This window comes from Choloepus didactylus, chromosome 4, assembly GCF_015220235.1.
Source record: "Choloepus didactylus isolate mChoDid1 chromosome 4, mChoDid1.pri, whole genome shotgun sequence".
Lineage (NCBI taxonomy): Eukaryota > Metazoa > Chordata > Mammalia > Pilosa > Megalonychidae > Choloepus > Choloepus didactylus.
In genome coordinates, this window is record NC_051310.1 from 170,142,648 (window position 1) to 170,170,195 (window position 27,548).

At 37.2% G+C, this 27,548-nt stretch overlaps 1 protein-coding gene across 1 annotated transcript in view; it reads left to right on the forward strand.

Moving 5' to 3' along the window:
• The window catches only part of LOC119532401 (protein only RNase P catalytic subunit), an 83,107-nt gene that overhangs the window by 33,788 nt on the left and 21,771 nt on the right, over positions 1-27,548 (forward strand). The window contains 1 exon segment of the mRNA XM_037834809.1: positions 24,523-24,630. Coding sequence (XP_037690737.1) covers positions 24,523-24,630 — 108 coding nt within the window.

Genomic DNA, 27,548 nt, shown 5'->3' on the forward strand with positions numbered 1-27,548 from the left:
AAGACAGACAACCCAGTTTCTTCTAGTAGATCAACTGCTAGGAGAGAGAGAGAGAGAGAGAGAGAGAGAGAGAGAGAGAGAGAGGGAGGGAGAGAGAGAGGGAGAGAGAGAGATGGAAGAACCCAAAGATTAAAAACTATTTGAGATATAACAGTTTTCAGTGTGTGGACTGTATTGTGTCCCTAGTTCCTCATTTGAACAAGCAATCAAAGAAATCTGAACACCAGTTATTGGAGATATTAAGAAATTACTGTTGACTTTGTTTAGGTATAATAATGCTATTGAGTTGTATTTTAAACTATTTTTAGAACTACATACTGAAATATTTATGGATGAAATTATGTGATGTCTGAGATACACTTCAAAAATAATTGGGATGTGATGGTGGAGTAAATGGGGTTCTATGAAACAGAAATGGCCATGAATTGATAAAGTTATTTATGGGTTCATGGGGATTCTAATATTATATTATGGTAAACTTTTTGTATATGTTTGAAATTTTCCACTGTAAAACTCTTTTTTAAAAATTGATAAATAAATACACATATGCATTTCAGGACAGAAGTTATAAAGGAAGAGATTACCAAACAATGCATCTTTAGTGAATTTCATGCAGAGGCAACATCTTTCTGTAGTATTTTCCTCCAAGCTCAGACATAGTATATATTTGTTATAACAGATGAAAACAATTCAGAAACATGATAGAGAGGAAAGTCCCCTTCTGTAAGCAAATAGTGTTTTTAAAATGTGGAAAATTGTCATGTCCTTTGCACATGACAATACGTTCCCTTTTCCACTTTTGAAATGCACACGAGAGACAAAATTTCTTGGTAGAGAAGCTAATTTAGATTCAGAGATAGTTGTAGAGAGAATATTTCCTGCTGTTCTTCATGGTGTTTGCTTTGAAGATGGGTATTAACATTTATTCTGGAGTTAAAATCCTGTACATGTTAATTAGTGCATTATGTAGTGAAAACTAGAACTAATATGGTAATCTGGAATGTTCCAGTGTGCATCTACCCCTGTCTTTAACACAGGTGGCAACTGCAGACTAATTCTGGTGCAGTTAGGCCAAGGGAAATTGGCACCTGAGAGCCTATGTCTTCAGCAGTGCTAATTGGCAGATGTGGAGTGAGGGGATTTCCACTCTTTGTTAATATGCTCTCCAGGCGCATTTTCTCTTTGTTTTTCATTTTCCTCAGCTGTGAAGCAGCTGCAGGAAAGTAAAATGTGATTTCCTGCCCTTAGGAGTGCTGACTTTTCTTTTGGAGACTCATAATTGAAGATTTGAAAGTGTGTGGATTGAGCTACCTATACAGCTGTTCTAAACACTGATTTTTTTGTTGTGTTGTTTTTCTAATTTGTTCACTGCATCTGTGTCTGTGGTGGATTTGCTCAGAGGATTTACGTTAGCAGATAATTCAGGTGTGTGAAAGGCAGGCCTCCCTGTTGACAGGCCAGTGCTTTAATTAACTGTGTGAATCATTGCAAGTAGACTGAAAAATCACTAATGGCAAAATTCATTCTTCCATATTAAGGAAAGTACTAACCTTTGCAGATTCATACTGTAAATGCTTATCTTTTTGGTTGAACTGATTATTTAACTTGTAAAATTCTGCAAAATGAGAAAAGTGAGCAGATGCTATTTTTTGGAGAAATATGTAATAAGGCCATATGGAGTAGTGTGCCTAGTTGCAATGCCAGTGGGGAAGTGAAAAGAACTTGTTAGTATAGTAGTTGCTTAGAAGCCATGAGGCTTTAGGTGAAAGGCCTTATCATAAGTTCAGGCCTTTTCTGCAGTCATCCTCAGTCTCCCATGGCCTAATAACTGTGACTAACTTCTTCAAAATATATTTAGGGGCCTATATAACCTCTAAATATGGGCCAGATCTTTGGAGATAGAAATGTTTGATATGATCTCTTCCCAAGTCACTTACCATTGTGTTGATAGAACAAGGCCTCTACACCTGCAATCAGATAAATGTCATATGAGTATTAGAAACCAAGAAAAGATTTTTATTATGTGCCAAAATAAACAGTAAAAGCACTTCTCAAACCAGCAGAACTCAATGATCAGATTCAAAGCATGGTATCCATTGTCCCTCTCAGCTGTGTGATCAGTACAGCTAAACTAGTGTTTAAATTCAACATGTTTACTTTTAACTTATCATTATTGTATTGATAAAGATAAAACTTTTAGAGTAGACGATCTCTAGAAGTAAACGAATGATGGTGGATTTTAGGGGGAAAGGGGAGGACCGTAACTCTTCCTTCCCTCTTCTGTGCTTCAACCCGGGTGCTTTTCAGATATTATTGCATGGGATCCTGGTGTTCTGAAGAGGTACCTAAGGCTAAAAATCCAAGTAGTTTGAGAGAGGCCTAGTGTGAGGTTGCATTGTGTCATATGTTAGAGTTTAGGAAGATTTCATTTAAAAGAGTGCCTCATTGCTTAAAACATAAAACAAATGAAAATCCCTGCTCTTTGTCATTCCACCTCTTCCTTCTGCCCCATTCTCTTTTTTCTTTGACACTTTACTTTTCTCTTCCACTCCCAAGATTCAGTCATCTTTTTTGTCCTATCTCCACATCTGAGGTTCTTGACCCAGGGCCATGGAAATTAAAAAAAAATTTGTGTAAATGTGTGTGCAGTGTTTCAGGTGGGTTATGGATTAGTATGTATCCCAGGTAAAATGAGGTGACGTTCCCAGTTGATTTAGCTAAAGATACAGAAATATATCATAAAGAAAGTGGCCATATATAGAAGAATCAGGTACAGGTGCAGAGTATATCTGTAGTTTCTGTAGGCTTCCAGTCTCCAGGGTGGGCTGAGCCACAGCCATTGATTCTGTCCACCCTAGGTGGGATCTCTTGACCTTAATTCATACCCAAGCTCATGCCACTGATCACAAAGGCACCACAATCTGCTTGCCTCCTTTAAAGAGAATTTTTATGAATATGGGCTTTTCTGGTTTTTCTGTATGTGTTTTTTTTTTTAGCCATACCTAGAAGCTCATTTTCCTGCATGGATGGCATTTATTTTTCTTGGGAGAAGACCCAGAGCCTTCATCAGTGTGTTGCAGGATAGTATCTCTACTGAGGAATCTGAAAATGAGCATGCTGACTCCTCTCTATGGAAGGATCAGATAGCTGAGCCTTACTGCTCTCATATACCACCTGATGCTTTCTGTTCTGATAGTGAAGAACCAGTTATTCCTTCTGATATAGAATCATATTTAACAGAACTTTTACCCCAAAATACTCTTGTACAATTTCCAAATGATAGAAAGTAAAAAGCTTTACTATAATAACTGGCACAAATGATTCATATCCTTCAAATACTAAAGTAAAAACTTATAACCGAAGGAGAAGCTAAACAGTTAAAAACTGTAAATATGTTCAGGGAAGCAAAAAGCCCTTCTCAACCTTCTTAGATATAAACAACATGTAACCATCTTGTCCTCTGTGTAAAAAGAAAACAGGATAGGGCTGTAGCTGTTACTTCAGTCATAGATAAGTCATAAGTAATATAACAAAGCTGAATACAGTTTTGATCAAATGTATGCTTATCAACATGATGTAATGGTTAAATTAATTATTGAATGAAATAAGAAAACTACACTAAGTTAGAAATAGTCTCTTCTAATTTTTAGTTTTTATATAAGTAAAAGGTGTGATATATTACTCTTTCAAAAGTTATAGCTTAATTAATAAAAATATTTTCAATAAAGTTTTGCAGACATTCAAGGTTAAATTTGAATCTCTGATAACACTGTGAATACCCTCCTTTGATCTTGATTCACTCGTGGTTCCACACGTAGTTCACCACCTGTGGTTCAAACATAAAAATAGAATATGACTTACTTGAGTATACCCTGTATCAAAACTGTATAAATATTATGTAATTTAGACTAAAGGGATCTTCTGATCTCATATCCACCTACATCTGGAAGGGACAGAAATCCCCAGGCTTTGTAATGTATCAATTTATTTGTACATTGTAAACTTGTTCCTTTTACCTTAAATCCTCCTTTAGTAAATATATGTTGAATTTGAATTCTTGTCTTGAATGCTCTTTCCTTTTAAACTGTTGTCTGTCCCTATACTTTATTTGAGTGGGAGGTTACTTGATGAAGCCAAAACCAACTGAATCACAACCTGATAAGGCTCAGGCCATTTCTACCAGAGAGCATAGGTTTGAGGTGTAAAGAGACAAACCTGTGAAAGTGAACCTGATGGGATTTCTTCTTCAGCTTTAGCTCGTCTCACTTGTCCAAATAACTCCCAAATTGTTTTCTTTAATCCTGATTATTCTTTCAGTTGTCAGAGCACTGTAGCCAACTGCTTGTGAGACATTTCTACATGAATATGCCATTATGAGCTTAAATTCAACATGCCAAAAATCAGACTCTTTGTAAATGCTTCTTTCCTTTTGGCTCCCATCCCACCATTGAGTTTCCTTTTCTGACTTTCCTTTTTCTTTGTCACCCAGACTGAAGACACTGAAGCTGACTTTGATTCTTCTCTAATCCTTACCCTCATATCCGGTCAGTCACTAATCTTACTGTGCAGCATTTCTCGTGTTTGCCTCTGCAGTTCCATTTCCACTAATTTCATCTCATCTAGGCCTTTAGCATCTCAACCTCAACTACTGTGATTACTTCTTAATTGGTTTTCCTGGATCTAGGCTCTCCTCCTTCCGCCGTTTTATACACTATTGCCGGATCAATATTTTCAAAACATTAATTGAATCATATTACCACCCCTGCCCCAAAATAATCAGCTTCCCATTCCTACCCTGACAGTAACTCCTCCTCCTTTCAGGCCTCATCTCTTTTTATTGTGCTTTACAAACACCTGCTTCAGCCGAAGTGTTCTATTTACTGCTCTGGACTTCTGCTGTTTTCCTCTGCTGATCTCCCTCATCCCCAACTAAAATGTACCCGTGTCTTCAAATCCTGTTTTTCCTTCAAGGCTTATTTCACTTCTCTTTTCTGTCATAAAGCCTTTCCTGTCCTCTCTAGTCTGTATTTATCTTTTCTTCCTTGGAACTTGCAGCATTTATTGACGCTGTCACCATTTGGCTATACTAGTGTGTGTTCTTCCTTTGGTACTTAATTTTTCACATCAGTACCTGCTGTCTCTTCAACCAGATTATACACTCTTTGGGGAACAAGACACCATTCTTTTGTATTCTCCTCAGTGCCTAGCATCCAGTAAGAATGCAATAAATATTTGTTATTTAATCATTAAATAATTCAGTGTTTCAGTTTGCCACAGCTACCAGAATGCAATATACCAGAAATGGGTTGGCTTTTAACAATGGGAATTTAAGTTATGAGTTAAAACTCTAAGGTCATGAAAATGTCCCAGTTAAGGCATCAACAGGATGATACCTTCTCTGAAGAAAGGCCGATGGCATCTGGGGTTCCTCTGTAACATGGGAAGGCACATGGCCGGCATCTGCTGATCTTTCTTTCCCGGGTTTCTCTGTCTCATGGGAAGGCATATGGTGTCTGCTGGTCCTTCGCTCCCAGTGTCTGTTTCAATATGGCTCTCTATCTCCCCCAAATGTCACTGGGTATTTCTCTCTTAGTTTCTCTGCGCTTTCTGAGTTTCATCTTTCTTTTATCCTCTCAAAGAGGACTCCAGCAAGGGGATTAAGACCCACCCTTGAATGGGCTGGGTAACATCTCCATGGAAACAACCTCATCAGAGATCCCACCCAACAATTGATCTGCCCCCACAGGGTTGGATTAAGAGAACATGACCTTTTATGGGGTACATGACAGCTTCAAACCAGCGCATCCAGTGTTTTCATTTATTATGTCTTACTACCATTTAAATACTTATTTAATTTTCACAATAACCTTACAAGGGAAAGAGTATTGTCTCTACTTTACTGATGAGGAAACTTAGGCTCAGGCATTTGTAACTCACCAGAGTCATGAAGCCAAAATTCAAACCCAGATCTTTGGGCTCAGAATCACATGCTTTATACTGTTCCCGTTAGTTCTACTTCCTTACTAGATTATGTTTGTTTTCTGAGAGAGAAAAAGTGCTTCACACTTATATTGGTATTATTTGCTTAATTAAAGGCAGTAGAAGAAAAGGTGTGCAGAAATGCGTTAGCAGTTATTGTTAGCAGGAACAATGAAACAGATTCAAACTGTCAAAGTTCACAGGAGAATAGAATTTCCCTTAATCTCATTGCTTACTCATGGAATGACTCATCTTCCAGTTGAACGTTACTTTTGAGTTGTTCAGATATTTGTATAGGTTAAACATGGGAAGGAAAATCAGTGATGAGATGTACAAGACATGTCATTTGAGATGATGAGTGTTCCCAGGATATCCCCCAAATTTCTACCTGAGTGTTCTTATCTTTCCCACTCTTTCACCTTTGTTTTCTTTCAGAGTCAAATCACTTCCCATTTCCTTTCTACGCTCCAGGACAACTTTATACACTACTTTCTTATCATTGACACAAAGTTTACTGTGTACTCAGTTTACATTTGTCAAATTTTGTGTTGTTTAACTTAGGCACTAGAAATTCCAGAATTTCAAGATTTAGAACCGTATTCCATTCTCAATTCCTATAGACTTTTTTCATTAAACAATGACAAAAAGACAAACCAAATCATGTTTTCATTTTTAAATTGGCAATAGGATTTAATATGGAAGTTCTGCTTCATTGCTGTGAGAAAAGTTTAAACTTAAATGATTTTTGCAGATATGGCTAATAAATTGTTATTTCTGCTTTAAAAGCAAAAGAAATAGCTCATTTGGCTATGAGTAAACTATGAGCCAGAAATAGAGGTTCTGTATTTTGTACATAGTCATTAACTTGGTGTTCTTTCCCTCTGTGTCTCAGTTTTCTCACAAGATTGTTATAGAGATAGATTCAGAAGGTATGTCCATGTTATAAAACTTAAAGTAATCTACAAGGATACACTGGAGGCAACCCCCAGCAGAGCACCCTTGATTTATGAGCAATCTATAGTACTGAAGGGGAATGGCTCCAATCTCAGTCTAGCTCCCCGGAAGGGGATGGACTGAATGGTCTCTATCACCCAAATCAGAACACCTGGGAACAATATAAATGCGCTTCTCTTAGACATATGGAGGCAGTTCCACATGAAGGCAGGAGCCCATTTCTGAGCCCAGTGTATCTTCATGAGTATATTAATGGAACAATGGGAGGAGATCAGCTAGTTGCTACTTTAACTAGGATATTTACTGTATCTAGTTTTCTTCCCTTAATATATCATAAGCAGTTTTCTCTGTTACTAAGTGGCCTTTATAACCACTATTTTTAACAACTATATGATAATCCACTCTATATGTATGATATTGTGTACTAGACTTAAATATTACCATTATTGAACATTTATGTTATTTCCAGTTTCTCACCATCATATATTACATTTTGATGAACTTATATATGCACATGGCCTTTTAAATATTGAGAACTATTTCTTTAACATCTCAGAAATAAAATCACTGGGTCTAATAGAATGACAATATTTTTGGCTTTTGGTACATATTGCCAGTATAACTTTCCGGGAGAGCTGAAATAACTTAACACTGTGACCAGCAGAGTAAGAAAGCTGTGATCTAGTTTATGTATGTTTATTCCTCACAACAACCCTTCAGGGTAGCTGCTGTTGTCTCTATTTTTATCAGTGAGATTCAGAGCAGTTGCCACACGTTTAATGTCACCAAAAGTGGCAGAGCTCATAATGAGACCCCATAGCTATCTGATTTCAAAGTTTGTCTTCTTTTCACACCATACCATCACTCAAAGACTAACAGTCTTATTGGCAAAACATAGAATAAAGTTTATTATTATAATTTTTTAAATAAAGCACAACTTCACAGAATAAGAGATGTTAGAAGGTAATTCAGTAAGTGGTTTGTAAATCTTCCTCTGCCTATTTCCTAAGGTTTTGGTGTTTCCCAGGGTTCCAGCTTCCCAGGCTTCTGCCCTCTTCTTTTCGTGTTTTGCCAACTCTCCCTGTGCATTCTCACCTGTTCTTTTGGTTTCCTTACCACTGTATTGCCAGTGACTCCCAGATATACAAAGCTACAGCCCTCATATTCTTTCTCACTGCACCTTAAACTTCCTGTTGGACATTTTCCTGAAGAACAGTTTTTCAGCAACAAGTTAAAAGTGGTAGACTCTCTCATTCTTTGTCTAAAAATGTCTCTATTTTGCCTACTTGAATGATAGTTTAACTGTAGTTTGGTGTTTTCCCTCAACACTTTGAGGATGGTATTCCGTATTGTTCCGTCCTCTTCTGGTACTGTTGAAGTCTGTTTTCAGTCTAATTTTTGTTGCTGTGTAGATAATCTGTATTCTTCAGGTTGCTCTTAGGATTTTGTTTTTGTTCTTCTGTTTCGTTATGATGCATCTAGGGTTGAATGTATGTATTTTTCCTGCTTGGCATTCCTTGAGCTTCTTGAATCTGAGGTTTACGTCTTGAATATCAATTCTGAATAATTCTCCAGCCTTAATTCTCCACCCTGAACATATAGCTTCAAATATGTTTCTTCTTTATTCTGTTTTCTTCTGAAATTCTTATTAGACTTTTGTTGGACCTGTTTACACTCTCTTCCATGTCTTTTAATCTCTCTCATATATTTTAATCTCTTTCTCTGTCTGAATTTCATTCTGGATAACTTCTTCAGATTTGTCTTCCAATTCACTACCTCTTATATCATATGTGTGTTCCTTTCTTTACCCATTCATTTAGGAGGCTTGTTTTTTTTCATTGTTTCAGTGTAGACCATAAAATTCACCCATTATAAGTGTACAGTTCAGTCATTTTGAGTAAGTTTATACAGTTGTGCAACCATCGTCAGTACCCAGTTTTGGAATATTTATCATCCCAGAAAGTTCCATCATGCCCTTTTTGGGTCAACCCCTGCTTCTTCCCCCAACCCCAGGCAATCACTGATCTGCTGTCTGTCTTTATAGTTTTGCCTTTACTAAAAATTCCATATTGTGGAATCAAACGGTATGTAGTCTTTTTTTGTGTTTTTGTTTGGCTTCTTCCAGTTACTATAATGTTTTTGAGTTCATTTGTGTTACGCACATTATTGGTTCCTTCTTTTTCTATTGCTAAGTAGTATTCCAGTGTATGAAGATACTGCAATTTGTTGATCATTCACCAAATGATGGACACTGGATATTCCGCCCATCCTTTTAGTTTCAGTAATTTTAGAATTTTGATTTTAGAACTCTTTCAAACCTACCTCTTTGTTTTTTTCCTGGTCCATGTCTTTTGTTATGGTTTTGATTCTTCTTTTATGTTTTAGTTATTTTAACATATTTATTTCATATTGTCTTTTAGATTTTTCTGTTATCTTTTATGCTCAGTTCTTTGGGCTCTAATCGTTCTGTGTGTCAGAAATCTCATACATGATAGATTGTTTCCTCCTGTGCTTTGCAATTTTTAAATTGTCAGTTCATTGTTAGAATGAAGATCTGGCTTCATCTCGGGCACTGAGAGATTTCTCTTTCTTTCTTGTGAGTTTAACCATGCATTAAAATTGTTTTTGTTGTATTTTATCCAGTATTTCTAAGTATTTGTAGCAGCAAGTTTTTTTTGTTCATTTGGTTTTGTTTGTTTGTTTGTTTGTTTGCTTTACCATTTTACTGAAATCTCAAATAAGACTATAACTATTTTTCTAAAACTGTAATTACTAAATGGAAAACCTCTCCCCAAACATAACTTGCTGTTAAATGCTTTACTGTTTTTGTTTTAACAAGACTTGAAAAGTATTTAAAATCTCTCAAGCCTCTGTATTAGTTAGATTGTGGTGACATTTTCCAGACATATGATTTCATTTTTCCCTGGCTACATTAAAGCAGTCATTTTAGTGTCTTTTTGTTTGGGATTTCTTTGGATCACATGGTTTAAAGAAGGCACCCAAAGTAATTTGGCCATTAAATGTAGAGATGCATTTTTTATTGTTGTTCCCATGTTAAGGGCAGTGCTTCCAACCAAAGTAGCTGGTATTCCCCTGTTTTTCCACATCCACTATGACTAAAGCCAGTTGTTTTTATACTCCCTTTCTTTTGATCTTTAGAAAATATTATCTGGTGTCTGCAGTATATTGGATATAGTTAATATGTTTAGATTACTGTTTCTCTTATGATGTATACTTTTTGAGTATGAATTATTGTCCTTCTTCTGTTCCCCTTAGTTGCTATTCTAGAGTAGACATTAACTAAATAAAATGAGAGATCTGTTCTGAATTTCCTAGAAAGATTTTTATCAAAGTCTCAGAAAAGAAGCAAGCCATGATAAATGGGCTCTTTGATACATGGACCTTCATTCCAAACAGTGGGAGAGTTTTAACCTCTTCTAAGTAGAGGGGTAAAAAAAGAAGTTTTAGCAACTCTCGTATATCATTTGTTAAGAAAAATCATTTGCTTAACCTGTTAGTTTTCTCATGAGTAACATAGAAAGAGTAGTAAATAGAAGAGTAAGTTCATCCAGTTATGTATGTTGTGAGAGTCATCTTTAATTATGAGGTTGGCTCCTTGATGGCAGGTGCAGGAGTGACCTCTATTCTAGAACTGATTGGGCTGTGTGTAGTGTATAAGCCATGATATTCTTTTATTTCTCTTTCTTGCTGTTCATCTGTGGATCAATTTGATGTTCATTTGTGATTAAGTAACAATGAAAAGCAAGTATCAGTTCTGCTTCAGTTTTTCTAATAAGAGGTAGGATAAAGTAAGGAATTTAAAACATGAATAGTTTTAGAATATTTTTACTAGTAACAAGCAAAAGTTGATTTTTAAAAATTTAAAAATTCAAAACATAATTGCATGAAGACTATATTTATTCTTTCAGCTTCGAAGTTGCCTGGTTGTTAAACCTCAGACATGCAATAAGTGCCTTGGCAGTTGTCTCCTCTCCCTAAGAAGGCTCTTCCACCAGAGGGAGGATGCTTTACTGCATTCCCATCTGTGTTCAAATGTCACCTCATCAGAAAGGCCTTTCCCTGTTACAGTATCTAAAATAGAGAGGGACTAGGGAGAGTGCTGCTAAACCACCCTACCCTGATTAATTTTTCTTCAAGGCACTTTTTTCTACCTGACATTAAGTTGTCTATTTATTTGTTAACTTGGTATTTCTTGTCTCCTCCAGTGAGATATAAACTCCTTGAGGGCAAGGAATTTGTTTACTCTTCTGTTCGCAGGACTTAGAACATTGTTTGGCATGTAATAGGTGTTCAGTGAAAATCTATTGACTGTCCAAGTGAATACTTAGAAACTTCACTTGGACAGTGGCCTAAGGGTGGCCTCTAGCCCAATTATGTGTTTTGTTTGGGCTTCTTTGTGTTTTACTGTTTCCAAAAAGTGTTTTGAAAGATTTCAAAAGTTTTTTGAAAAATTAAGTCTGTTAACCCTAAGCCTTTATTTGCATGTAATAATTAACTGGAACTGAGCACTGGGCTGCTTCTGCGGTCACAGTTGACTCGTCTGGAGGGGGGTGGCGGCCGGTTGCTAAATCCTAGGCTCTCGGGATTGCTCGGAGGGTACCGGCGGCCGGGGCTCTTTCCCGGAGGCGAGGGCGAGGCGGGGGACTGGGCCCGGTCCCCGGCGGTGGCGTGCAAGGTGTGGAGGGCGGCGAGAAGAAACAGGCGGGACACGTTTCTTTGAGGGTGAGGAAGCCAAGAGAGTTTATTAGGGGAGAGTACAAGCTTATATCCGGCGGTTTAGAGGGCGGGGTAGCTGTAGAGGTTAAAGGCTTGGATTGGTTCTGAGAGGGCGCGGAGGTTGTTTGAAAAGGGGCGGGAGTTGCTCTGGCAACGGTGTCTGGCAACAGTGTATGCGCACTGGTGGTGGTGGGAGTTGCACTGGCAACGGGGAGTGTACGGGCAAGATAAGGGGGTGGGGAAAAGGCGGTTCCCTCCGGCAAGCCTCCCCTAACGGTGGTATTTTGGGTGAGGAAATGGGGCCTGCCTCCGGCCTCACTTCCTCAGGCCTGGGGGGCTGTGGAGGGCGCTGTCGCCCGTGCCCACCACCCTCCCCAGGGGCTGATCAGGTCCCCCAGCCCAGGCCCGCCAAGTCGAAGCACGTAATCAGTATCCCGCAGCTTCCTCTGTAAAGACCTGCACTCCCCATTTTGCCACAGTCTCACCTTTATATTGAGTCTTGGACACTGAGGCCTGTGCTAGTTGCCATTTATCATTTTGCTCCTCTATTTTGTTAGACTTGGTCCATTTTACTTAGTTATGTTACCTGCCTGGCTCCTGTAGACATTTGTGTTAACAACTTCTTTTATTCACAATTCCTGTGCAGTTACACTTTTCAAATTTAAACTTTAAGTGTATAATGAATAAAGATGATAGGAGTTGTGATTATTGTTGAAGGAGATACACTTTGAATTTACAAAGCCTATGTGTTAGGCTGAACAGCACATGTAAATAAGCTCAACATGAATTAGTCATCAGGGAAATGCAAATTGAAACCACGATGAGATACCACTTCATAGTCACTAGGATAGCTATAATCAAAAAGGCAAGTAACAAGTGTTAGCAAGGATGTGAGGAAATTGGAACCCTCATATACTGTTGATGGAAATGTAAAATGGTGCAATCACTTTGGAAAACAGTCTGGCATTGCCTCAAAAGGTTAAATATAAAGAAACCATATGACTCAGCAATTCCACACCTAGGTATATACCGAAGAAAAGTGAAAACATACATTCACACAAAACTTACACAAAACTTGTCCAAAAATGCCTATTGCAGCATTATCCATAATAGCCAAAATGAGGAGACAACCCAAATGACCATCAGCTGATGAATGGATAAACAAAATGTGGAATATCCATACAATAGATTATGGTTGTCCTAGTTTGCTAATGCTATGGAATGCAAAACACCAGAGATGGATTGGCTTTTATAAAAAGGGGGTTTATTTGGCTACACAGTTACAGTCTTAAGGCCATAAAGTGTCCAAGGTAACACATCAGGAATCAGGTACCTTCACTGGAGGATGGCCAATGGCATCCGGAAAACCTCTGTTAGCTGGGAAGGCACGTGGCTGGCGTCTGCTCCAAAGTTCTGGTTTCAAAATGGCTTTCTCCCAGGACATTCCTCTCTAGCAAGCTTGCTCTTCTTCAAAACGTCACTCACAGCTGTACTCCGTTCCGTCTCTTTGAGTCAGCATGTTTTATATGGCTCCACTGATCAAGGCCCACCCTGAATGGGTGGGGTCACACCTCCATAGGAGTATCCCACCAAAGTCACCACCCACAGCTGGGTGGGGCACATTCCAAGCAAATCTAACCAGCACCAAAACGTCTGTCCCACAAGACCACAATGATAATGGCATTTGGGGAACACAATACATTCAAACCGGCACATGGTTAAGCATTTAAAAAGAGTGAAGTACTGATAAATGGTATACCATGGATGAAACTTGAAAACGTTATGCTAAACGAATGAAGCCTGTCATAAAGAATCACATAATGTATGAATCCATTTATAAGAAACACCCAGAACAGGTAACTCTGTGGAGACAGAAAGTAGATAACTGTTTAGGGCTAAGGTGGGAGTTGGGGAATGAGAATTGGTTGCTAATGGGTATGGAATTTATTTTAGGAGTGGGGACAATGTTCTAAAATTAAATTGTGGTGAAGGTTGCACAACTCTGTGAATATACTAAAAAGCATTAGTAAAAAGCATACACACATTAAATGCTAAAAACTGTACATTTAAATGGGTAAATTGTATATGTGAATTATATCTCAATATAGCTGTTAAAACAAACAAACAAACAAACAAATATCCTTTATTGACAGCCAAGAAACAGATTGGTAGATTTTCATATCCCATATCATTAGCCAATTTGCAATCAAGTACAATTCCAACAATGGCCTTAGAAAGAAATAATTGTGCTTCGTTTAAATTTACCTCCATTAAAACAGCTAAGTTTGCAAGTTTATAATGTTATATTCCACACTTATTATGCTCTCAGTAGGTCAACTGTCTTTGTCATGCCTCATTAGCACAATCTACCCAGTGGCTTTTGAGTGTTTAGATTGAAAAGTATCGTGGGGGCCAACTAGAAGTAAGAGGAGCTTTAGTAATGGGAGGAAAAAAGAAAGAACCTACCTCTTGGAATTTTTGTCTGTGTATTAAAAAACAGAGATCAAGAGAATAATCTTTGGATAGGGATTTTATTACACATCCTGTTCATTGTGTAAAACCTCCTGAAACTCACCTTTCACTTAAGGCATGTCAAGTACACCCTTTTCCATTCTGTGATTTTAAGGGATTTCCAAGTCCCGTTAACACCATAGAATATCAGAACTGAAAGGGGATTTTATAAGTTTATCTAGTTTAAGTCTTGACTTTTATGGATGTCCATTTTAGCCAGTAATGTTATGAATATGATTTAGTAGGAGCAGCACTTAAATGATAAATTGGAAGTGTGGTGGGAAATATTTTCCATGTTAATTATTAAAGAAACTATTGAATTTAGAAATCTAATGCACTTGTTTTGTTTCTCTTGGTTCATTCAGGTAGACTGAAATGAAAAATGATCGTATTTATGTATACTATTTTAATTGTTGATTTATTTTCATTTATCAAAATATTATCCTTATTCTAACCAATATTTGGTTAATTTTAATATTATTTAGTATTTTTAAACTTTTTGTAGGAAATATATTTGAGCAAGGAATTTTAAGACAAAGTGCTTTGCTGAGTAGAAAGGAAGGAGGATAGTCTCACCCAACTGGCAATGGCAGTGATAAAAAGGCTAAAGAAGTTTAGTGAGAAATGAAAGCATGCATATGGATCAGTGGTTATTTTAGAAATGAAATATATTATGTATTAATATTAGTATTTCCTCTTTTTTTGCTTTTTAATTACTTTATTGATTAAATTTTAATTTACTTAATTAAGAATTTATATGAACAATTATGTAAATTATATATATTTATAATTATATATAATTATATAATTCCACCACCCCCCATCCCACACTATTTTTCATTTAATTTTTGTCCCCATTTTCTACTCATCTGTCTACTCATTTTCTACTCATCTACACTGTATAAAGGGAGTGTGAGCCACAAGGTTTTCCCAATCACATTGTTACGTTACATGAACTACATAGTAATACAATCATCTTCGAGAATCAAGGCTACTGGGTTGCAGTTCATATGTCTAACATTTTTCATTTAGCATAATGCTTTTGAGATTTATACATGTTGTGTGTATCAGTAGTTCTTTCCTCTGTATTGCTGAACATACTCCATTGTTTAGAAACAATATATTTTTTATATTCATTCACCAGTTAATGGAAATTTTTGTTGTTTACAGTTTTGGGCAATTAGGAATAAAGCCATGATTAACATCACATATAAATCTTTGTGTAGATGTATGTTTTCATTTTTCATCTGTAAAAACCTGGAAGGGCAATTGCTGAGTTGTATAAGTGTATGGTTAACTTTCTAAGAAACTGCCAAATTGTTTTCTGACACAGTTGTGCCAATTTTACCTTCCCACCAGCATTGTTTGATACTTCCAGTTTGCTCCACATAACTAGTATGGTCAGTCTTTTAACATTTTAGCCATTTTAGTGGGTGTACAATGGTATTTCACTGTGGTTTTAATTTTGTGTTTCTCTAATGACTAATGATGTTGAGCATCTTTTAATGTGCTCATTGACCATTTGTATATCTTCTTTGGAAATACGTGTATTGAAATCCTTTGCCCATTCTTTAATTGTGTGGTTTCTTTTTGTTGTTGAGTTGCAGGAGTAATTTTTATATTCTGAATGTTAAAACCTTATCAGATATATAATTTCCAAAAATTTCCTCTCATACTATCAGTTCTTTCCACATTCCTATGAAACAAAAAAGTTTCAAATTTATCTCTTCTTTCTTTTATTTGTTCTTTTAATATCATATCCAAGAAGCCATTGCCAAAACCAAGGTCATGAAGATTTACTCTTACGTTTTCTTCTAAGGGTTTATGGTTTTAGCCCTTATATTTAGGTCATTGATCCATTTTGAGTTAATTTTTGTATATAGTGTGAGGCAGGAGTCCAACTTTATTCTTTCCCATATGGAAATCCAGTTTCCACTGTGCTTTTTGTTGAAGGTGACTAAGTTTCCCCATTGAATGGATTGGTACCCTTGTTGAAATCAATTGGCTTTCGATGTGTAGGTTTATTTCTGGACTCTCAATTCTCAACTCTCAATTCTATTTCATTGTTTTTTATAGCTTCTTAAGGTGAACCTTCTTAAATCATTGATTTTAGACCTTTCTTCTTTACATATAAGCACTTAAAGCTATGCATTTCTCTTTAAGGACTGCTTTACTATATCCCATGAAGTTTGATGCATAATACTTCTGTTATCACTTAATTAAAAATATTTTTTAAGTTCCCTTGTAATTTTTCTTTTGACCCTTGGGTTATTAAGAAGTGTTATTTAGAAATATTTGGGGCTTTTATAGATAACTTGCAGCCATTGGTTTGTTGTTTAATTTTTTTTTAATCAGTGAACATACCCTATAAGTTTTTTAATGCAATTTTATTGAGATATATTCATATGTCATACAGTCATCCAAAGTGAACAATCAGTTGTTCACAGTATCATCTCATAGTTGTGCATTCATTACTACATCAATTTCTGAACATTTTCATTACTCCAAAAAATAAAAATAAGAAAAAAAAAATAAAAGTGTAAAAGGACCATCCAAAACATCCCATACCCCTCTTCCCCCCATTGGTCATTTGGTTTTTGTTCCCAGTTTTCTTCTCATCTGTTACTAGGAATAAGGGTAAAAAGAGAGAGAGAAAAAATAAAAATAAAATAAGATATGACATATAAAATCCAAAAGACAAAACGGTAGACCACAGTGGGTGAAATTAGCCAGAAACAAAAGGACAAATATTGTATGGTCTCACTAATATGAACCAACATTAATGAGCAAACTTTGATAGTTAAAGCTGAGAACACAGGTTACCAGGAGATAAAAAGAGGGTAGATTATGATCAGGCATTTAATGCTGAAAGGGTACAGAATGTTCAACAGGATTGATTGTATAGATCCAGAAATGGATAGCACAATGCTGTGTTTTGGTAGCACAATATTGTAAGTACTCTGAACAAAGATGAGTGAGAGTATGGTTGAAAGAGGAAGGCTAGGGGCATGTATGACACTAGAAGGAAAGATAGAAGAGTAAGACTGGGATTGTATAACTTAGCGAAACCTAGAGTGGTCAATGGTGGTGATTAAATGTACAGATATAAGAATGTTTTCAAATGAGGGAGAAGAAATAAATGTCAACTTTGCAAGGTGTTGAAATTTGGATGGTGTGCCAGTTTGGATGTGTTATGTCCCCGAAAACGCCATGTTCTTTAATGCAATCTTGTGGGGGCAGATTGATTAATCTTTCTTGAGTGAGTGTTCCCTTGGAGAAGTGACCACCCAACTGTGGGTAATACCTTTGATTAGATTATTTCCATGGAGGTGTGGCCTCGCCCATACAGTGTGGATCTTAATTAAATCATGGAGCCCTATAAAAGCTCAGACAGAAGGAGTTTGGTGCTGCAGCCAAGAGAGACATTTTGAAGATGGCCATTGAAAGCAGACTTTGGCTAATGCTTAAGAGATGAACCCCAGAGTTTTCCCCGGGATATGCTAAGACAGGACCCTCAGGCACTTAGAGAGAAACATCCTGGGAGAAAGATCTGAAACAGATGGTATAGGGGAAAAAAATACAATCAATGCAAACTAGAGTCTATAGTTAACAGTAACATTGTAATATGATTTCATTAATTGTAACAAAGGCAATATACCAAAGCTAAAGGTCTATAAGAGAGAGATATAAGGGAGTGGTATGGGATTCTTGGTGGTGGTGGTGGTGTCGTATGACCTTTTCATCGTATTTTTTTTGTTTGTTTTTTGTTTGTTTTTTTAATGTAGTTTTATTGAGATATATTCACACACACACAAACTATCCCAAGTATACAATCTCTGGCTCACAGTATCATCTCATGGTTGTACATACAACTCCATGATCAATTTTAGAACATTTTCATTACTTCAGATAAGAAATAAAAATTACAAAGAAAATGCAAATCCTTCCATACCCCTTATTCCCCCCCATTATTGACCCATAGTATTGGTGTAGTACATTTATTACTGTGGATGAAAGAATATTAAAATATTACTGTTAACTATATAGTCCATAGTTTGCAATAGGTACATTTTTCCCATACACCTCTCTATTATTAAACCACAGTATTTTGTTAGAATTTTCTCTGTCTTAAATTCTCTTTTGTATTTATCATCCTTATTTTCTGTGCTTCAGTCTGGGTATTTTATATTGGCCTCACTTTCAGTCAATGATCTTACCTACTGCCATGTCTAATCTTCTGTCTATTCTGCTGTTAAACCCATCTACTGGGTTCTTAATTTCGGTTATGGTACTTTTAAGTTCTAGAATTGCCTTTACTCTGGTGAAATTCCCCATCCCTTCATCTAATTTCTCTATTTTTCCTCTGTGATCTTAATATATTAATTATAGCTATTTAAGGTCCTTGTCTGGTAATACAAATATCTGTTTTATCCATGTATCTATTTATATTGTCTGTTTTTTCTCTTGTTTTTCTGTCATTTGGTCTTGCCTCTGGCATGCCTGGTTATTGAATACTGGACATCATGTATGAAAAATTGTACAGGCTTTCCAGAGAGGATTTTCACTTTTTTGCCTATGCAGATAGAATGGGGCTGATTACTTTAATCCACTCAAAAACTGGGCTGAATCTAGGCTAGGGTCCCCTTTCATCTCTCCGGCCCTGTGAGATGTCTAAAGTTCAGTTGGTTGCTCTGCCTTTTTTTTTTTTTTTTTTTTTTAATTTTTATATTGAAATAATTTCAAGCATATAGGACAGTTGCAAATACAATACAAGCCCCATACAGAGAACTCCAACACCCCCCCCCACCTCCAGATATCCGTATCTACCAATTTTGCATTTTGCTACCTTTGCAGTACCTTTCTTTCTCTTTCCTTCCTTCTTTCCTTCCTTCCTTCCTTTCTTCTTCATTGTACTTTTTTTATTTTTATTTTTTCTATTCATTTTCTTTTTCCTCCTCTTCCTCTTTCTTCACAGAAGAAATGGAAATGTCCTCATATAGATTGTGGTGGTGAATGCATAACTATATGATTATACCGGGAATCATTGATTGTTTTCTTAGGATGGATTGTATAGTGTGTGAATAAAAGTGTTTAAAAAATAAACAGAAGGATACGAGTGTTGGAGAAAATGTGGAGTGAGGGATGTACTTATTCACTTTTGGTGGGGAAATACAATAGTTCCGTCTATCTGGAGGGCAGTGTGGTGGTTCCATAGGAAACTAAAAGCATGGGGTTGCCATAAGGCCCTGCAACCCTGTTATTGGGTATATACTTGGAAGAACTGAGCAGGGACATGAATGGACATTTGCACACTGGTGTTTATGGCAGCAGTATTCACAATTTTCAATTGATAGAGGTAGCCTTAGTGTACATTGACTGATAAATGGAATGGTGATCTTTAAGATTTTAATATTTTGAAATGTGCTGAGACTTATTTTATGGCCTAGTTTGTGGTCTGTCTTGGCAAATGTCCTACATGCATTTGAAAAGAAAATGTATCCTGCCATTAATAGGCATAGAGGATTACCTTTCTTACTTTCCAGCCTCTCTGGCAAGTCCAAATTGTGTTTTCTGATTCTTCAAACCAATAAGTCTATAGCTTTCTGCTAGATTTTGAGCTGCCCCTGCTTTCTATGCTGACTGGAGAGGGCCCATGAGCAAAAAGCCATATATAGGCAAATGTCACGTGGTGCAGTTCCCTTCTTTTCTGATTATCTGTTGATGGATAACAAACCACCCCAAATGTAGTGGCATAAAACAATGATTATTTATTATTATTATCGTCATCATTGTCACTATCTTTCTTAGTTCTGGGGACTGGCTAGATTAAATTAGTGGGTTTTGCTTGGGGGCTTTATACTGTTGAAGTCACCTGGGTGCTGGGGTCATCTGAAATCTCCTCACTCTTTTTTTTTTTTTTTCTTTCTTTCTTTTTTTTTCCATTTTTTTTTTCATTTTTATTGAGATTGTTCAGATACCATACAATTATCCAAATATCCAAAGTGTACAATCACTTGCCCCTGGGTACCCTCATACAGCTGTGCATCCATCACACTTAATTTTTGTTCAATTTTTAGAAACTTTTCATTACTCCAGACAAGAAATAAAGTGAAAGATGAAAAAAGAAAAAAAGAAAAGGAAACTCTAATCCTCCCCTATCCCTAACCAACCCCCCTCAATTGTTGACTCTTAGTATTGATATAGTACATTTGTTACTGTTTATGAAAAAATGTTGAAATACCACTAACTGTAGTATATAGTTTGTAATAGGTATATAGTTCTTCCCTACATGCCCCTCTATTATTAACTTCTAATTGTATTGTCATACATTTGTTCTGGTTCATGGAAGTGATTTCTAGTATATGTGCAGTTGATCATGGACATTGCCCACCATAGGATTCAGTTTTATACATTCCCATCTTTTGACTTCCAACTTTCCTTCTGGTGACATATATGACTCTGAGCTTCCCCTTTCCACCTCATTCACACACCATTAAGCACTGTTAGTTATTCTCACATCTTGCTACCAACACCCCTGTTCATTTCCAAACATTTAAGTTCATCCTAATTGAACATTCTGCTCATACTAAGCAACCACTCCCCATTCTTAAGCCTCGTCCTATAACTTGGTACCTTATATTTCATGCCTATGAGTTTACATATTATAATTAGTTCCTATCAGTGAGACCCTGCAATAATTGTCCTAATGCGTCTGGCTTATTTCACTCAGTATATTGCCCTCGAGGTTTTGTTATCAACCCATTTTTTTTTTTTAATATGGTTTTGTTCACTCACCATACATTCCATCCCAAGTAAATAATCGATGGTTCTCTGCATGGTCATACATCTATGTGTTCACCACCTTCACCACTATCTATATAAGAGCATCTACATTTCTTCCACAAGGCAGGAGGGAGAGTCAAAGAAGGTAGAGAGGCAAAAGAGAGAGGACAAAGAAATGACAGCTAGGAAGCAGCCAAAGGAAAAATAACCTTAAATCAAAGTAGAATAAAGAATCAGACAATACCACCAATGTCAAGTGTCTAACATGCCTCCCCTATCCCCTCCTCTTATCTGCATTTACCTTGGTGTATCACCTTTGTTACATTAAAGGAAGCATAATACAATGATTCTATTAGTTACAGTCTCTAGTTTATGCTGATTGCATCCCTCCCCCAATGCCTCCCCATTTTTAACACCTTGCAAGGTTGACATTTGCTTGTTCTCCCTCATAAAAGACCTTATTTGTACATTTTATCACAATTGTTGAATACTCTAGATTTCACCAAGTTACACGGTCCCAGTCTTTATCTTTCCTCCTTTCTTCTGGTATCTCACATGCTCCCCACCTTCCTCTCTCAACCGTATTCATAGTTACCTTTGTTCAGTGTACTTACATTGTTGTGCTACCATCTCCCAAAGTTGTGTTCCAAACCACGCACTCCTGTCTTCTATCACCCTGTAGTGCTCCATTTAGTATTTCCTGTAGGACAAGTGTCTTGTTCACAAAGTCTCTCATTGTCTGTTTGTCAGAAAATATTTTGAGCTCTCCCTCATATTTGAAGGACAGCTTTGCTGGATACAGGATTCTTGGTTGGCGGTTTTTCTCTTTCAGTATCTTAAATATATCACACCACTTCCTTCTTGCCTCCATGGTTTCTGCTGAGAGATCTGCACATAGTCTTATTAAGCTTCCTTTGTATGTAATGGATTGCTTTTCTCTTGCTGCTTTCAGGATTCTCTCTTTGTCTTTGACATTTGATAATCTGATTATTAAGTGTCTTGGCGTAGGCCTATTCACATCTCTTCTGTTTGGAGTACACTGCGCTTCTTGGATCTGTAATTTTATGTCTTTCATAAGAGATGGGAAATTTTCATTAATTATTTCCTCTATTATTGCTTCTGCCCCCTTTCCCTTCTCTTCTTCTTCCGGGACACCAATGATACGTACATTATTGTACTTTGTTTCATCCTTGAGTTCCCGGAGATGTTGCTCATATTTTTTCATTCTTTTCTCCATCTGCTCCTTTGCGTGTAGGCTTTCAGATGTTTTGTTCTCCAGTTCCTGAGTGTTTTCTTCTGCCTCTTGAGATCTGCTGTTGTATGTTTCCATTGTGTCTTTCATCTCTTGTGTTGTGCCTTTCATTTCCATAGATTCTACTAGTAGTTTTTTTGAACTTTTGATTTCTGCCGTATACATGCCCAGTGCTTCCTTTACAGCCTCTATTTCTTTTGCAATATCTTCTCTAAACTTTTTGAATTTATTTAGCATTAGTTGTTTAAATTCCTGTATCTCAGTTGAAGTGTACGTTTGTTCCTTTGACTGGGCCATAACTTTGTTTTTCTTAGTGTAGGTTGTAATTTTCTGTTGTCTAGGCATGGTTTCCTTGGTTATCCAACTCAGGTTTTCCCAGACCAGAACAGGCTCAGGTCCCAGAGGGAAGAAATATTCAGTATCTGGTTTCCCTGTGGGTGTATCTTAGAAAATTTCTCCACCCTTTGATGCCTCGGGTCACTGTGCTTTTCTGCCCAGCGGGTGACGCCTGTTAGCCTATAATTCTTGACTGGTGTGAGGAGGTGTGGCCGTGTTCCCCCAGGCTCTGGGGTCTGGTTCTGAATGGAAAGGGCCCCACCCCTTTCCTCCTAGAGAAGACAGAGCTCCCAGGTGGAGGTCATTAGCATTTCAATGGTCTCTCTCTCTCTCTGCTTGTGCTGTCTCCACCCTTCCCAGAGTCACAGCCCTGGAAACTGAAAATGACTGGGGTTTTCTCCACTGAGCCAAAAAAGAAACAGATAGTCCCCTTCAGACCCAGTCCAAGGCGACCCTCCAGCTCTCCCAGGTCAGTCGTCACCCAAAGCCTCTGTCTGTTTTTTGGGGATGCGTACCTGTAGTGAGCAGTTCACACTTGCTGCTTAAAACCCCAGTTGGAGCTCAGGTGAGCTATATTCGCTTGCTGGGAGAGAGCTTCTCTCTGGCACCACGAGGCTTTGCAGCTCGGGCTATGGGGGAGGGGATCTCACGACTTGGTTCTGCAGGTTTTATGTACAGATTTTATGCTGCGTTCTCGGGCATTCCTCCCAATTCAGGTTGGTGTATGATGAGTGGATGGTCTCGTTTGTCCCCCCGCAGTTATTCTGGATTATTTACTAGTTGTTTCTGGTTTTTTGTAGTTGTTCCAAGGGGACTACTTAGCTTCCACTCCTCTCGATGCAGCCATCTTGCCCTCCTTCTCTCTCCTCACTCTTAATAGGTCTGTTGGTTAATGCTTGGTGATGGCTGGGGCTCAGTTGGACTGTTGGGCCAAGCATCTGTGTGGCCTCTGCCTGGGTTTTCCCACAACATGATGGCTGGGTTCCAAAGGCAAGCATCCCAAGAGTGATAGCCAGGTGGAAGCTATATTGTCTTGGAAGGCACATGGCAATACTTCTGTCACATGCTGTTCATTGCAATAGTCACAAGGTACAGCCCATATTTAAGTGAAGGGAATTAGACTACTTTATGATGGGAGGAGAATCAAATAATTTGCAGGCAGGTTTCAAAACCACAAACATTCTTTCAAGTATAGTGTCCCCTCCAGTTTCTGCCTGCTTTTGATCATTCTCTAGTACCTTCAATTACTTGTTTTTTTAATCTAGAGTTTATATTATATGACAGCCCAATACAAACTACTCCATTATTAGGAGAAGTGAACCCCTCCCTCCTTTTTTTCTTCATAACACTCATCAAATTTAATATAATTTATTTAGTTTATTTTTTGTCTCCTGACACTAAAATGCAAGCTACATTAAGTCAGGATTTTTTGTCTCTTTGGTAATTTTTATATCCCGAGAACCTAGAATGAGCCCTCGGCACAAGGCAGGTGCTCAACAAACATTTGTTGAATGAATGATTGACTGAGTCCTCAAATCTTCAAAACAGCCACCAGCAAACAAAAATATCCTCTTGATGACCAAAGAGGAGTTACAGTGATTGAGTCTTGTTATCTCAATACAGTTGCCTTGGTAGACTGGCATACTGGGCTTCAGACAGGACATAGAGATTTTGACATTTCATTTGTATCATGACTATCACGTGAGTCAATTTAGCATTCTAGGTGGGCTAATTACAGATCAAATGAGAGAACATGTAAAAATACTTTGTGAAGTATAAAGTGCTATAAAATTAAAAGTATGTAAGATAATTATATGCAGTTGCATTAGCCTGGCATTTTCAGATTTGATTTTGAGAGTATCATTTGTGTGTGTGGGTGTGTGTGTATTTGAAAGATATGAATAAGTGTGTTTATAATAGAGTCCTTACTAAGTTCTTGTTAATATTTTGTCTGACTTTTCTTTTTTTAGGAACTTGAGAGATTTCAGAATTTTGTGAAATACCATCCTCCATTTGATATTATCATTGATGGGCTTAATGTTGCCAAAATGTTTCCTAAAGCCCGAGAATCTCAAGTTGTAAGTACAATTTTTATTTTGCTTTTTTAATTCTCTAGAAATATTTATTCTTCCTATCTGTGATTTTTCTTGGGGGTTTAGCTTCTCATTTTTCCTTCCTCTGAAAAATAAGCTACTAAAGGTGCCACAGTGACCAACTGCTCATCCAAGATTAACTGTTTTCATCTCTGACAATAAAGTCACTCTTAATGGCTGGGAAAGACTGAGAAATCAAAAGAAAGTCCATGTAATGAAGGGCTGGTTTAGCCCTTTTGTGTAACCTCTAAGTAACCTGTAGGTCTCTGCTGTCTCTTTAGGGTTACTCTTATCATTTTTCTGTGGGTCACACTCCTCTATTTGAAAAATACCTGACTGTATTAGGCCTCTTCTGACACCACCTAGCAGAGAGGAGATGGGTCACCTTCTTACTGCTGAGTGCCATGGGAGGGTAGCAGGGTGGGCTCATTACCAGCTGATGGAGTTGAAAGTCCCGGATCCCTATTTGTCCTCTCTGGCACTACCCTAGTAAGCGTCTTGGGGCCCTTTGTACACCCTTTCCAGGGTGGAAGTCTAGGTTCCGGGTCTTAGCTGTCATGGGTTGGGGCAAGGTTGCAGTTTTGTCTGTCATTTGATTGGAATCGAGTAGTTATTATCTAAAAGTTTTCTGTCCTGTTGGGCTGCTTCTTTCCTAGTTCATTGGCTTTTGGGGGGAATTGTGTGTGTGTGTGTGTATGTCTGTTGGTATTTCTGGATTGCTGGCTTCTTCAGCTCCAAGTCTGGGATATGTGAAGCAAAAAGAAAACCCAAGGAATTCACCATTGTGTTATTCCTTGTACTTGTATATCAAAGTCCCTAGCCAGTTTGCCTTCCTCTCTCTGCTTTTCAGAGTCTTCTTATGTTTGTTTTACATATTCTGTCCAGGGTTTTTAGATGTACATAGTGGGAAGAATGTGGAGAAAGTACATCTACTCATCTTTCCAGAAGTGGAAGTTCCTCCTCAGTTTTACTTTTGATGTGACATGTAATTATGGTGAATTTTCTTTTTCTTTCCCATGCAAGTATCCCTTGACTCTGACCCAGTCCACTGGATCCAGCCTTGGAATTTTCCCCAAAGACTATTTTCATTCTTAGTAGGAAGTGGGCTTATAGCTGGATTGTCACAGGGTTTCAGGCCAGTGACTTTCTTTCTCATCTGTCATTTATTTTTCTTTGTTCTCACTTTGTCACAAAGCACACAGACCTCTCAGCTACCACGTGCTGCCACAGAGTAGTTTAAACTAAAGCTTCTCTGCTCTTCTTTGGGCCCCCTTCTTTATCTTCATATTAGTAAACTCAAGGCAGTTATCTGAACTAATACTTATAGAGAACCATGTGAGTTTTCCTTTAAGCCATATATTTCCGGTTGCGTAGAAACTAAATCAATTAGTATCAAAAGTCATTTTGTTTCAATTATTTATTTTGTATCTTTACCATAATTTTGTGGGAATTCATATGAAAATTAAAAATGTAATTGTGATTGCTATTAATGAGTCCAGTTACCATTTTGCATCTCACATTGTAGCTGGGCTAGTAAGATTATATAAAAACACGTAGATTAAAAACTCTGGAAAAACACATTATTAGTCTTAGAGCTATGAGTGGTTTCTGCTTTCATCTTTCTTCTAGTCTATGTTTTTCAAGTTTTCAGTAATGAGCTACTTTTATGATAGAAATAGATGTTGAGCGTATTCTTCAGTTAATCGGAAAGCATTTATTAACCATCCAATGTGCGTAATCCAGCATATATATTTTCCTTAATTTGATAGATGGACAAGAAAATTATTGGACAACTCCCTCACTAAAGGCAGGGACCATATCTTTTGAAATTTTGTAGACTGTGATCCCTATCATATACCTTCCACGTAGAGACCCCTGGAAAATGATTGTAAATTACTACTAAATGTAGTAAATTATTACTTAATTTTGTAAAATCTAAAGCTTACTAGCTGTAGTGAAAGCGTTGGGCTTGGAATTCTCATGCTAGTCTTGGTATTCTGCCCTGCTTAAGTGATTAGCTCACATTCAGTGGGAAAGTTAGGTCCATTCTGTCTTAGTTATAGAACTATTAATTAAAGATAATAAAACCAACCACTCCTTACTGAAAGAATAAGAACAGTAATGGAGTAGGATGACAAATATCCAATATAAAACCAAAGCATTAAACATATTTTTTAAAATCAGCATTTTCTAATTCATTATTAGATTGTCAGAGAGCCTACATGTGTCTAGGACATGACAGGTGCTAAAGCAATATTTAATGACTGACCGACTAAATGAATAAAATTTTATTAAAGAATTTGAAATAATTTCTTCCTCTGTTGATTTTCAGGATATTATGAGTAAGGGGAAGTGAAACTAAAAATCAATTACATTTTTCAACTAAGACCCAAGAAAATTAAAGATTTTTCCAGTAACTTTCAACTTATGATTTTTGTGAGCCCAGCAATTGCTGTTTTCCTTTTTAAAGTTAATTTTATTGAGATATGTTCACATGCCATACAATCCATCTAACGTATACAATCAGTGGCTCACAGTATCATCTCATAGTTGTGCATTCATCACCACAATCAATTTTGAACATTTTCATTACTCAAAAAAAAAAAAATCTATACCCCTTATCCACCCCTTCATTGATCACTAGCATTGGTGTGGTACATTTGTCACTGTTGATGAAAGAATAGTAAAATATTACTGTTAACTATAGTCCAGAGTTTTCAATAGATGCATTTTTCCCATATACCACTCTATTATTAACTCCTTGTTAATAGCAACAACATTTATTCTAGTTCATGAAAGAACTTTTTTACATTAATCTCAGTCATCATCCACCACAAGATTCACGGTTGTACAATCCCATATTTTAACCTCTAGCTTTCCTTCTAGTGACATACATGACTCTA